Source organism: Gadus morhua, chromosome 9, assembly GCF_902167405.1.
Source record: "Gadus morhua chromosome 9, gadMor3.0, whole genome shotgun sequence".
Taxonomy (NCBI): Eukaryota; Metazoa; Chordata; class Actinopteri; order Gadiformes; family Gadidae; genus Gadus; species Gadus morhua.
The window spans coordinates 197,501-210,915 of NC_044056.1; the positions used below are offsets into that span (position 1 = coordinate 197,501).

General features: G+C 50.7%; 1 protein-coding gene across 1 annotated transcript in view; it reads left to right on the forward strand.

Annotated features, from left to right (window-relative positions):
* The window catches only part of cttnbp2 (cortactin binding protein 2), a 50,466-nt gene that overhangs the window by 16,884 nt on the left and 20,167 nt on the right, over nucleotides 1-13,415 (forward strand). The window contains exons 3-4 of the mRNA XM_030366295.1: nucleotides 6,657-6,887; nucleotides 11,428-12,814. Coding sequence (XP_030222155.1) covers nucleotides 6,657-6,887; nucleotides 11,428-12,814 — 1,618 coding nt within the window. The remainder of the gene's footprint in view (nucleotides 1-6,656; nucleotides 6,888-11,427; nucleotides 12,815-13,415) is intronic.

Genomic DNA, 13,415 nt, shown 5'->3' on the forward strand with positions numbered 1-13,415 from the left:
ATGAATGGACAACATAGGGTCAAGGGTGGCAGACTTCACACCGCTACTGTTAAAAGTGTTGAACCTCTGGTTTAAAGGTGCGTTATAACCTGAGATCCAACTGCCGCTCTCCAATATGCCAGCAAGTAGCCTGGACATCACAGAGCGTGTGTTGCACACATAGATCGGGCCAAGTATATCTCTTGCTCATTTATTGCTTACTGAGTACAGGAAAACAACTTTCTCAGTGGCTGACATTCAGGATTAATTGGCCTGGTTTGGTGATGTCGTCTCTGGGCCAGGAGTTAGCATTAGAGACATATTGTAGCTTCCCTTCGCTCTTCTACTTTGTCGCTGGTTAGATTTCTATCTATATCATAGCGTCGATACGTTTAACCAACAAGCCAGTTTAAGGGAAAGATTCAATTCACAAAATGTATATACCTTTTTAAGTTTAGTACAATGTATTTGAAATAATATAGAAGATGTCCCTTTTTGGTTTAATAATCGAACGCATCGCAGAAAGTAATTGCACTTTCTCAACGTCATTTCAGCCAATCAGAAATGGCAATGCCATTTACCGTGCCTCACCAGGGACGGCGCTGGTCCTGCAGTACCGTGCCTCACCAGGGACGGCGCTGGTCCTGCAGTACCGTGCCTCACCAGGGACGGCGCTGGTCCTGCAGTTCCAATATAATGATTCTGTTCCTAATAAAACCATAAAATACCCTGGCTGCCGGGTACACATACTTTTCCCCCTTATTTACATTATAAAACCTCAATTAACCTGATCATTGTCCAGCACATTGCCATGCTAGCCCAGAGTGTTATACCACAATTGCAGATGAGGCTGACTTGAATCCCAATGGCAGTCGTAGCATGTTATGTAAGGATGTAGGGCCTGCTGGCTAATGTCATTTATTGTAATGTCAACGCTTTGCTTTCTGCTGATACAGCTGGCCCCCTGGTTGGCTATGCTTCACTGCCAGCACTAAACCACTCTTAGTTAAGAGATTCAAATAAACACAACTGTTGGGCAAACGTCCCACAAATTGGCTCTTGCCTGCCTTTGTGAATAGCCAACATTGAAGGATATAGTCATTTTCAATGATGCTCTGATTACATGGATGACTTGACTCGAGAGGTCGAGAGAATTACTAATACTACTAATAGTTGGGGTTCAGTGTGTTTTCCCAGACTTCTTGACCCGACAGTAGGGGGATATGCATTACCTCAAAGACTGATTATTCAGCTAAACAGAGTATTACTACCCTGCTAATTTCTACCGTCAGCTAATCGAGCAAACTCATCTATTCCAGCTGATGGGAACAAACTTGCTTGTTATAAAGTCACGCTGCTTTTATATTGTAAGACAGTCTAATAATACTACTGCATACTGAGGTCTTTCCATGACTACTAGTGGCCACTGCATTCTGTTGTCTGTGGGACCCTGATGGTCATACCGTAGGTCAAAGAATTACCATAGACATTTTAACTGTAGAATTATATTGGCTTTAACCTGTTCATTCAAGGAGTTGTGAGACAAGCAGCAAATCGCTGTATAACCCGTGCGAGACGTACTTTTTGGTCCACGCCGTAGTACACAAATGATAGCTATAAAAGGAGGTTTGCCTTGAGGCTAAACGTTGTCAAAGTCATGGTCATTATTCACTTTGGGTTTACTGTTGTCCGTTCCGGTCCAGAAGTCCTTCCATCCATCCGTCTTCTGGCTCTCTCTAGTCCCTCTGGCTCTCTGGCTCTCTGGCTCTCTGGCTCTCTGGCTCTCTGGCTCTCTGGCTCATTGTTCTTTCTCCCTGCTGTGTCGGGGTCGTCAGTGTTTTTGCTGTTTAAGGCTGTCTCCGTGTCTCTGTCCCCCCTCTCTTGCGCTGGCTCGATGCCTTCGATTTAAACCTATGGTTTCAGACTTGTTCAGATCATTCCAGCCTCTCCTCCAGTCCTCCTCTCCGCCTCCCCTTACTGTGCTGCTCTCTCCCTCCACGGCCTTTATTCAGTCACATCCTGATGTATTTATTGATCCCTCCCGCAGTGTGAAGTCCTCCGGATTCTACAAAGGGCTGCATGCCTCTGTCCTTCTCCCCTCGCTCCCTCTAGCTCTTTCCCAGTCATTATCTGGGATTTCTTGGTTCGTCAATACGTAACAGGAACAGCTATTAATGTTATTTATGTGTAAACATGTGCGTGTGTGATTTGTAACCTGGCAATACACCATACGCGTATGTTGAAGGTGTACAGTTGTTCATACAATAACAGCATGTGAGAAATGGTGATCCCTGAAAGATTTGTTAGATTTGATACGAGTGGAACAGGAATTATGCTAATTGCGGTCAAACCAATGGAATGATTGAATCTGGTGATCAGAGGCGGCGGCTTTCTCAAAGTACTCCACACAGACTTGGTTCTGCATAGGACTTTAAACGGCAACCTCGCCCCCTTCGTTTACTTGTCAGGGAATTATTTAGTTGTGTTCTGACAACATGGAATCATGCCATAGTTCCTAACAAGGCTGCTTGTCTTTGGCAAAGGTTATTCACAATATAGTTAATAGCGGAACTGCATAGCTTTGGCCAGGCTTACTCACAATATAGCTTTAGCTAAATGAAGTCAGGCAAACAATTAGTGGATGGACTGTGGATCTTCTAAGAGTTATTGGTCTACAGTTTGATGGCCATCTCATATTGATCCCTGGTTTCTGTCTGAGTATTTTGCTGAAGGAGGGTTTGCTGTATTGACGTGTTAGTAGTTGTTGCGGTGGGTCCTGGCCTTGCTCCATTCTCTTTAACTCTCAGTGCTGCAGCCATGACACTGTACCACGTGTTTCGTCACCTGCACAATACCTTCCGTCCATCCCATAGTCCACTTGGGACGGGAGGATGCCTGAGATCCACAGTGGGTTTAGCCCCCTCGACGTCCCAGACCTCCTGTTTGTGGACGCTTCTTTCTCTTCATGGTTGGTTATTTTCACGACGTAATGATGGCTTACACCACCTACCCTGCTGCACGACTACAGTAGGCCATCGAAGGGCAGACCTTTTTGGATACACGCAGACCTAATGAAGGTCAAACGTATACGGTTAGCTGCAGACATTCGATCTTAAGCGGCCACTTCCCGACCTTGCATATGGAATATCTGTTGCGTCCCTCCGTGGAAATCATCTGTTTCCCCCGAGCACATTCAGTCCCGTGAACAGCGGTCCAAACACATCCCGGAGAAAAGCAACGGGACCAAGAAAATGGTTTGGAAACGCTGAAGCTCCCTTCCCACAGAGCGAGGCCCAGACTCCAATGCGGTGTGACTGCCTGAACGCCTGCAGTGTTTAGTGAGACACCTTCAGCGGCTGGGCATTAACTTCTTAATTCCGTAACCCTGAGCGCATGATGCTGAGCGGGATCACATTACGGCATCATGGTGACACGCTTCCTGGTTGGACGGCTCTTGAGGAGTAGTTTCAAGGGATCAGGCTGAAGTGTCTCTCCGTTCTCCTTATCTCGTTCCTCCTCTTCTCTTTAGTTGTGAAACTTATCCGTGCAGTTGGATGTTGGTCCGGTACCAAGGGGGTGGAACACGATATCGTATCTGGGAATGTCCCTAATAGTCTCTCTATCTCTCGCTGCCAGCAGAAGACTTGTACCAAGTCGAGTTGATACTGTTCTACTGCAGCCTGGAAGGAAAGTATGCCGGAAACATGGTATTATTAACATGCCATTTTTCTCTTCTTATACTCCCTTGGTAATCCTCCTGTCCATCATAAGGATGTTTAAATGATATCATATCATTAAGCACTTGAGAGGATTTCCTTAATAGTAGGGAGCAATATTAACTATACAGCCGGAGAGGACAGTCTGGGAGGCTGGCCCTGGAGGGGGTGAAGGTTAACGTATGATTTCCTGGTCATCATCACAGTCGCGGCAACCATTGGGATAATCCCCTGGCCAGGATTTAGCCTGACGACTGCGCTATAGAAGAGGGCTGAAGCATTGAGGTCAGAAGATTTTGGGTTAGGGTTTCGTGTGTTACGTGTTGTCACAATATTGCACATTATGAAGAGTGCTTTGGTTTGGCATCCAACTTCCTGGTTTTAAAGTTACCATTTGGAGCAGAAGGGGTTATCTAATATACCACCATTTAATGATACATAATCATATTAATATGAGCTCTCCTTGCGACCCGGTCTGCTGATTTAGTTATTGAGCCTCACTAAGCAATTGGACTCTGATTTAATATTCCTGCAGAAATGAATAGAGTGTGAATATGCTTATCACGTTAGTGATTCTTTAGCCTACACAGCTTGGAAGGATCAACAGTCTGGCCGCTTTTCTATTCCTCTCTCTGTCACTGCTTTTGGCCACGGTCCCTGTATTCATGACATTTTTTTACTTTTTTGTTCAGAAAGATTATTTGCTCATTGAAATAATTGTGTTGCTTTTCATCATGAGGAATCTCTATACTAAATCCATACTTCCCATACCATATAGAAAAAAGGTGGTCTTGCATGTTGGTCTATTCTATTGTTGGCATCACTTTCGCCGTGCTGGCGATCAATAGAGGAATCAATATCATTAGGGTCAATGGAATCCATATGGTTGCTCGGGTAGATTCTGTGTTTTTTCAATTGACGATGGAGTGACCTGTGATCGCTGGCATCCCCTGACTTGCCCACCGAGGAATATCGACAGTTATCAGGGAACACTGGTACATATAGGAGTGATGACGGATCAATGGCACGTTGATTACTTTAACACGGGCTATTGCATTCAAATTAATCCTTTTGATTAGCAAAGCATTCTGCCATTTAAATTGTTGCATATTTTAAAGAGTGTAATTTAATCAGAAAAAAGCTAACTTAAAGCACCTAATAGCTTGAACTGTTTGAGGTTGAAAATGTATATCAAACTTGATGTTACATATTTTATTTTAATTCTAAATATATATAAAGACCTCTCCATTGGCCAGGCAGCCAACATTGTGCACGAGAAGTAGAAGGAAACCTCACTAGGGAATGCAAGCCGTAAGCATTAGCCATGGAGGTAGGATTGAGAAGATCCAAGCTTGCTGTTCTGTGTAAATATTTATCGAAGGAGATAGCACAAGGTGAAGAGAGAGCTGACGACAGCGGGCTCGCGTGTTGACGCCAACGCCTTCCACAGTAGTCCCAGAGCGGCGGGAAGCTTTCCAAACATCCCTCAAGCCTTCTGCTGCCCGGGCTGCCCCACTGCATCATGGGAGCTGGAGTGCTGGCCAAACCTCGTCAATTTGCTTTGTTGTAAACATTTTAGGCGGAACCAGTGGTCATTTGTAGCCTAGCTCGGTCAGGCCACAAGGTAGCCTAGTTTTAACTGCTGCAGTTCTTTGTGCTGTCACCGTGTGTGTGTGTGTGTGTGTGTGTGTGTGTGTGTGTGTGTGTGTGTGTGTGTGTGTGTGTGTGTGTGTGTGTGTGTGTGTGTGTGTGTGTGTGTGTGTGTGTGTGTCTTCCGTCTCTGGCTCTGTCTCCTTCATTCTCCTGGTCTTTCCGGCCTGTGGTGCATGTTTATCTTTAACACGGTCCGCCACTAGAGTAATGAGGTTAACTTTGAGCCATAATGGTAGTGAACCCGAGGCGTGTGCATACATATGCTAATGGCTTTAGTTAGTAAGTGTGCGGTGTTAGTTAGTAGGTGTGAGAACTATTTCCTTTTTTGGCAACGTAGCTCCTTGTGTTTTACTCTCTCTGCCCCCTCCCTCCCTTCCATCCCATAATACTGCCACGTCTTATTAAGCCCCCCCTCCATGTAATGACCTACCCCCCCTGGTTGTAAACACACTCCTTCATGTCCGCACAGGACTAAAGACATCCACCCAAATAGTTGTCCATGTCACAACATTTGTGTGCACCTGCCTGTGTGTGTGTGTGTGTGTGTGTGTGTGTGTGTGTGTGTGTGTGTGTGTGTGTGTGTGTGTGTGTGTGTGTGTGTGTGTGTGTGTGTGTGTGTGTGTGTGTGTGTGTGTGTGTGTGTGTGTGTCACACAATCTGCACAATGCATTGTACGCATCTCAATATGTGTCTAACTGGATTCAGGGACAAGGAATCCCTCAGCATTGAGATATTGAGATGGTATACTAATAGAGCTTAATAATATTATTTGGACACATCTGCGTACTTTTGTATGCTGCTGTGGTTGACACGGCACCAGTCACATGGATAACACAGCTTAGCAGTCAGTCAGATATGCTATGCTAATCATGGCTTGCATACGCTAGGCTAACCATGGATTGCATGTGCTAGGCTAACCATGGCTTGCATGTGCTAGGCTAACCATGGCTTGCATGTGCTAGGCTAACCATGGCTTGCATGGGCTAGGCTAACCATGGCTTGCATGGGATGGGCTGACCAAGGCTTCTTCACCTTGGCTACTGAAGGCAGTGTACCACAGATGAAATAAAATGGCCTCCAGCACAACATCTTGCTAACATGATGAATCCCACCCCTGCAACGATTTGGTTGCGTGTTCCGTTGCCACACCCCTGGTGGGCGCCAGGTCTCCGCTGGTTGGTTCTCTGAGGCAGGGCGCTATGACATTGATTCTGGACCTGGGAGTTGATTTATTCCCTGTGGCATCAACTTGGGGACAACACTGGAAGTAATCCGATACTCTCCCCCCCGCCCCTCCTTACTCCACAGGCACGGAGGAAGGAGGTGTTCCTCCAGGAGCGCTATGGACAGTACAGCCTGACGGACCCCTTCCTCGCGCTGCAGAGGGACTTTGAGGGCCGGGCCCCGGGGCCGGACAAGGACCGGCGGCCCCTGGGGTCCAGCCCGGTGTCGGTGCTGGAGGCGGTCATGGCCCACTGCAGGAAGATGCAGGAGCGCATGGCGGCCCAGCTGGCCAACGCCGAGACCCGGCAGAAGAGGGTAGGGAGAACCAGAGTGTGTGTGTGTGTGTGTGTGTGTGTGTGTGTGTGTGTGTGTGTGTGTGTGTGTGTGTGTGTGTGTGTGTGTGGGGATAAAGGCGCTGGATAAGTACGAAGGCCAACGTAAATTGCCACGCCCGCCAAAATCCATGTTTTTCATTGCAGACGGTCAAGGCTTCCGTTCAAATGTGACAATTGTGTCAACTTCCTTCTCCTTGATAAAGGTTGTATCAGCGATTCTAGGCCAAAACATAAATGAGACATTCATCTGATCTTTCCTCCCGATCCGCTAGCTGCCCGCCCCGTAAGCAGGCCGTCAAAAAATGAGTCTCTGTAGTCAGCCTGCGCTCCGAGGTCGTACCCAAAAACAAATGGTACTACCAACAACTCCAAACCTAAATAAATAGTATTCCAACCAATCACCAACAAGCGGTGGGTGTTGTTGGGTTTTGCGCTGCGTTCATGATCGTTCTTACTGGATCCACGAAACACGTAAGGGAGGTGCGAGCGGGCTCTGTTTGTTTGGGATCTCGCTTCAATACCAACAGAAGAGACGTCACCAACATCGCTGATACAACCTTTAACACACAATTAGTATTATTTAAGATATCTGCTGAATGTTGACCGTTGATGCCTCTCGTAGTCCACCAACATAGGTGTTGAGAACCGCTGTTCTGGAACACCAGCTTGATTAACCGGTTCATCCTGGTCCAGTTTGATACAACCAAGTATGTGTGTGTGTGTGTGTGTGTGTGTGTGTGTGTGTGTGTGTGTGTGTGTGTGTGTGTGTGTGTGTGTGTGTGTGTGTGTGTGTGTGTGTGTGTGTGTGTGTGTGTGTGTGTGTGTGTGTGTGTGATTCAGAGATAGCTCTGGATATTGGGTTGTCCCCAATATCCAGTTTGTAATGGAGCTCTTGGCAGCACAGAAAACACGATCAAATAAACAATTTCACACGATTCCCTTGTTTACTATGTTGCAAACAAACAATATTTCCAAACAATTTAATTTTGCCTCTTGTTACCATGGCAACCTATTTAGAACCAAAGTTGAATCTAATCTAATAATTGTTTCATATCGTTGGCTCTAATATGTTTCCACATCCAAGGGATTTGACCTCGTTCTCTCCTGCTCTCAGTACCGCAACAGAAAGGAAGATCAGGTTTGTGTCCCACTGGACCGACCCACTGATAACAGCTCTGGGAAACCGGGGACCACAACATATAGCTTCACCTTCATGTTCGCTAGAAACAAGCGTTGGAGAAAATACAATCCAGCTCTGCTGTTGGTGTCTGCCTCGGCCCCAGGCACCGCTAATTTGTGTTTTAAAAGTTGAACAATTCTCCTCGTCGCGCTGGAAGCAGACATCGGTCCTGCTTCTATGGTGACCACCGCTCTCTGTCAGCCATCACTCGCTCTCGTTGAATATGAACGGCTGCTTTTGTTGCACATGAATGTTTTGCTGTGACCGCACAGTAAGGGTTTTTGAGTCCGGCTGGCGCCCCCTGTTGGAGGCCTGGGAGACCTGACGGATGTTTCACTGTTCCATAGTCTCATTACAGGGGAAGGGATGTTAAAAAGAGGCCTAACCCTAACCCTGTATCTACTCCACCAGGTGTATAAGGGTTGGGGTAGCCTTACCCTAACCCTATATCTACTCCACCAGGTGCATTAGGGTTAGGGTACCCTAACCCTAACCCTATATCTACTCCACCAGGTGCATTAGGGTTGGGGTAGCCTAACCCTAACCCTATATCTACTCCACCAGGTGCATTAGGGTTAGGGTACCCTAACCCTAACCCTATATCTACTCCACCAGGTGCATTAGGGTTGGGGTAGCCTAACCCTAACCCTATATCTACTCCACCTGGTGCATTAGGGTTAGGGTACCCTAACCCTAACCCTATATCTACTCCACCAGGTGCATAAGGGTTAGGGTACCCTAACCCTACCCCTATATCTACTCCACCAGGTGCATTAGGGTTGGGGTAGCCTAACCCTAACCCTATATCTACTCCACCAGGTGCATTAGGGTTAGGGTACCCTAACCCTATATCTACTCCACCAGGTGCATTAGGGTTAGGGTACCCTAACCCTAACCCTATATCTACTCCACCAGGTGCATTAGGGTTGGGGTACCCTAACCCTAACCCTATATCTACTCCACCAGGTGCATTAGGGTTGGGGTAGCCTAACCCTAACCCTATATCTACTCCACCAGGTGCATTAGGGTTAGGGTACCCTAACCCTAACCCTATATCTACTCCACCAGGTGCATTAGGGTTGGGGTACCCTAACCCTATATCTACTCCACCAGGTGCATTAGGGTTGGGGTAGCCTAACCCTAACCCTAACCCTAAATCTACTCCACCAGGTGCATTAGGGTTGGGGTAGCCTAACCCTAACCCTAACCCTAACCCTATATCTACTCCACCAGGTGCATTAGGGTTGGGGTAGCCTAACCCTAACCCTAACCCTATATCTACTCCACCAGGTGCATGGGTGCCTCTGCTGGTGGGCCTTTTAGGATGTGCAGATGTGCATTAGTGTCAGGATTATGGGACCCTGATTAATCATGCAGCCAGATGTCCATTTCTTTCTCCCTCTCCCTCCCTCCTCCCTCCCTACTTCCCTCTCTCCCATCTCTGTCTCTCAAAATATGCCAAATGCGATGTCTGAAACACATCACAAAGTTGATCTGTGAGCAAGAGGCTGATTGTGTGCCTCTGTGTCGGTACATCAACAACATGCATTCTGTTGGTCTTGGCTGAAGATCTTTATTAACTGCCACTGATTACTTACCTGCCACTTCCTTTCACCTTACCAAGATGGTCCAATCTGGACATTGAAAGGAGAAGTATTCAGCAGCGATCTGACTACCATCAACCCCCCACAACCCCCTACAAACCCCCACCACCATCTTCATCAACTGATCCCTAGAATGCACAACGATACTGCTGTTGTCATGGCGACGGGCCATCGGATTGCAAAATGGTTTACAGAACCGCTTTGCCTAATGACCACACAGGGGGTGGTGTGTATCCGACCGCGTTGTTGAGTCATTGTCGAGCTCATCCCCGCCCCCCCAGGGAACCTAAAGTCCCCCTGGTGGTGGTCCTGGTGGTGGTCCTGGTGGTGGTCCTGGTGGTGGTCTTGGTGGTGGTCCTGGTGGTTGTCTTGGTGGTGGTCTTGGTGGTAGTCCTGGTGGTGGTCCTGGTGGTGGTCCTGGTGGTAGTCCTGGTGGTGGTCATGGTGGTAGTCCCGGTGGAGCAGTAAGACACTGTGGTGACAGAAGAGGCTCATGCCTCTGTCTCTGTCCCCGTGTCCCTCTGTCTGTCTCCCTCCCTGTCCCTCTGTGTCCGTGTGTCCCCCTGTTCCGGGCCTTTCTGGGTTGGTCATCAGTCATCCCTGACTCGATTCAGCAGCTCCTCTATGACAGCAAACCCCCCTCTGCTTTGTGTTATACCCTGGCTGAGAAGGCTCTTATTCACAGCCAGTTATCTGCTAGCTTTGGACCCAGCTTCTAAGCAAGTAGAGTCTCTGCTGCTTACTGTCCACCTGGCAGGCTCGCAAGGGGCTGATGTTTGGAGAGACTTGCCAGTCGCCGGACCAGAAACGTCTCCCATGTAGCTCAGTTGTCCCCAAAAGTGTTTCTTATTTAGCGCCTGTGATCAGGATATAGGTCAGCTCTGTTGAAAACCCAGGCCCAGATTTAGGCCTCGTTATCAGAGTGTTTTAGCCATGCCGGGCTAACAATAGTCTCAGTGCTCCAGATTTAGACACTGGAGCAACGATGAGTCAATGAAATTCAACCGCATAAAGGCCGCCAGCCCTGTGAATACACGGCCGCAGGTTCCCAATCCCTGTAACAACCCGAACTCGGCCATTGCAGCAATCTATTCTTATAATAGCATGAATTTTTAATTAGTGCAAAGGCTGAGGAAGAATGATGATTTGTTATTCGGAAATGTCCAAATCTCAACTGGGTGGAATATCTCAGAGCAGTTAATGGGAAACACGCAATGAACCACATTTACAATCCAATAAAGGTTACAGAATGTCCCCTCTGCTTTAAACACAATACAGACATGTAGCATCAGTCACAGCCCTCTGGGACCCAACTGACAAGGAATGCTGTCTTCTTTCTCAGTTAAGCCCGCGAACATCTCTCTTTTTTTTTTATACAGACGTCTCTTGGTATATTTCTCAGAGGATCAGATTGTTTAGCCGTTAAAGCAACTCAAATTAAAACAAGAATATGTAGTGTGTGTGTGTGTGTGTGTGTGTGTGTGTGTGTGTGTGTGTGTGTGTGTGTGTGTGTGTGTGTGTGTGTGTGTGTGTGTGTGTGTGTGTGTGTGTGTGTGTGTGTGTGTGTGTGTGTGTGTGTCAGATTCTCAAGCAATTTAATGAGGAAGACACAAATCTTTGGTGCGTGCGTGCGTGCGTGCGTGCGTGCGTGCGTGCGTGCGTGCGTGCGTGCGTGCGTGCGTGCGCCGCGTCTTTCACGCCCAGCCCTGTCTGACCCGTGCCCCCCCTCCTGCCAGCTGGAGATGGAGAAGCAGCAGCTCCAGAGCCTGGAGCTGGACCACCGCAAGCTGACGGCGCAGCTGAAGGACGAGCGGGAGAAGAACAAGCACATCGTCATGATGCTGGTGCGCGAATGCAAGCAGCTGGCCACGCGCGTGGTGGAGGAGTCGCAGCGCTTCGACGAGCTGCAGGCGCGCCTGGACGAGGAGGGCGGGGCCTCGGCACGGCTGGGGGAGGAGCTGGCGGCCGCACGGCAGAGCGGCCAGCAGATGGAGGCCAAGATGGAGAAGCAGCTGTCGGAGCTGGACACGGAGCGGGAGCAGCTCCGCGCCCGGCTGGGCCGTGAGGAGACGGAGTGCCTGAGCCTCCGCCGGCAGCTGGAGCAGCTCAGGACTCCGCCACAGGCGGCGGCGGCGGAGCCAGAGGCCGCCGCTACGTTTCCCCCCATGCCGCTCTGCTCTGTGGGCGTGGCCACGGAGCCCATAAGCTCGCGGACTGCGTCCTGCCAGACGGACCCGCCCCTCGCCGAGCCGGAGGGTCCCAAGAAGACCCCCCTCAGCATCCCGGTCAAACCCGGCGCGGGCTACGCGGGCCTCAGCCTGCCCCGGTCGGGGGGGCGGGGGATGGTGCACAGCAGTTCGGGGGGGCTGGCCCAGACGGAGAACGGCGCGGAGGGCGCGCCCCCCCACGGCGCGCCCTCCGGCGTGAGCCCCCGCGTGCAGGCCGCTCGCTACAAGTTCCAGGAACAGGACCAAAACGGGAGCGCCTCGCAGAGCCCGCCGTCCCGGGACCTCTCGCCCACCAACCGGGATCACCTGGTGGCCAAGCAGCAGGCGCGCCACACCGTCACGCAGGTCCTCTCGCGCTTCACCAGCCCGCCAGCGGGGGGCGCCGGGCGGGCCGGCCTGCCGCACTCGGCCTCGGAGGGGGGTCCGTTCCCCGGCCGCCTGGGCCACCCCATCGGCCTCAAGTCGCCCACCGTGGCGCGCATCGACCGCGGGAACCCGCCCCCCATCCCGCCCAAAAAGCCCGGCCTGTCCCAGACCCCCTCCCCGCCCCACCCGCCCATCAAAGCGGCGGGGGACAGCGGCCGCTCGCCCGGGGCGGGGCTAAAGCCAGCCACGCCCCAGCTGCCTCCAAAGCCCGCCATGGACCTGGTCCCCGCCCTGCCGGCCTCTCAGGTGGGTGCCCCCCCGCCCCCGGCTGCGGGAGGCGGGCCCCGGCGGCAGCAGCCGGCATCAGCATGTGTAGAGTGTCCCCCCCCCATCATCTGCCCCCCCGCTGCCACCGCTGTCAGTAGTCCCTCCATACCCCCCCCCTCCTCATCCGCCTCACCCTCCAGTAGTGCTCCATGCTCCTGTAGCCCCACAGCCCCAGCAGACTGCCCCCTGGCACCAGCATCAGGTAAGGGGGCTCCGCGCTCCCTCTCCCTCTCCCTCCCCTCCCCTCCCCTCCCCTCCTCCCCTCAGCTGATTCTTTCTTCCGTTCAGCTCTCTTCCCAAAGTCCTATTGTAGCCTAGCACCGGCTAGCCTAGCATCGGGTAGCCTAGCACTGGGTAGCCTAGCACCGGCTAGCCTAGCACCGGCTAGCCTAGCACCGGCTAGCCTAGCACCGGGTAGCCTAGCATCGGGTAGCCTAGCACCGGCTAGCCTAGCACCGGCTAGCCTAGCATCGGGTAGCCTAGCACCGGCTAGCCTAGCATCGGGTAGCCTAGCATCGGGTAGCCTAGCCCCGGTGTAGATAGCATTAGGTAGCCTAGCTTGGGTAGCCTAGAATCGGGTAGCCTAGCATCGGGTAGCCTAGCTTCGGGTAGCCTACTATCGGGTAGCCTAGCATCGGGTAGCCTAGCATCGGGTAGCTTAGCATCGGGTAGCCTACCATCGGGTAGCCATTGGATGTTTTTTGCGGCAAGGTGTTAACACCGCATGGTAATCTTGTCCCAGCGCTGGAATGTAGAGCAGAATAGAACCCAGATCGTTACTGTGTCTCTCACTCACACGGCCT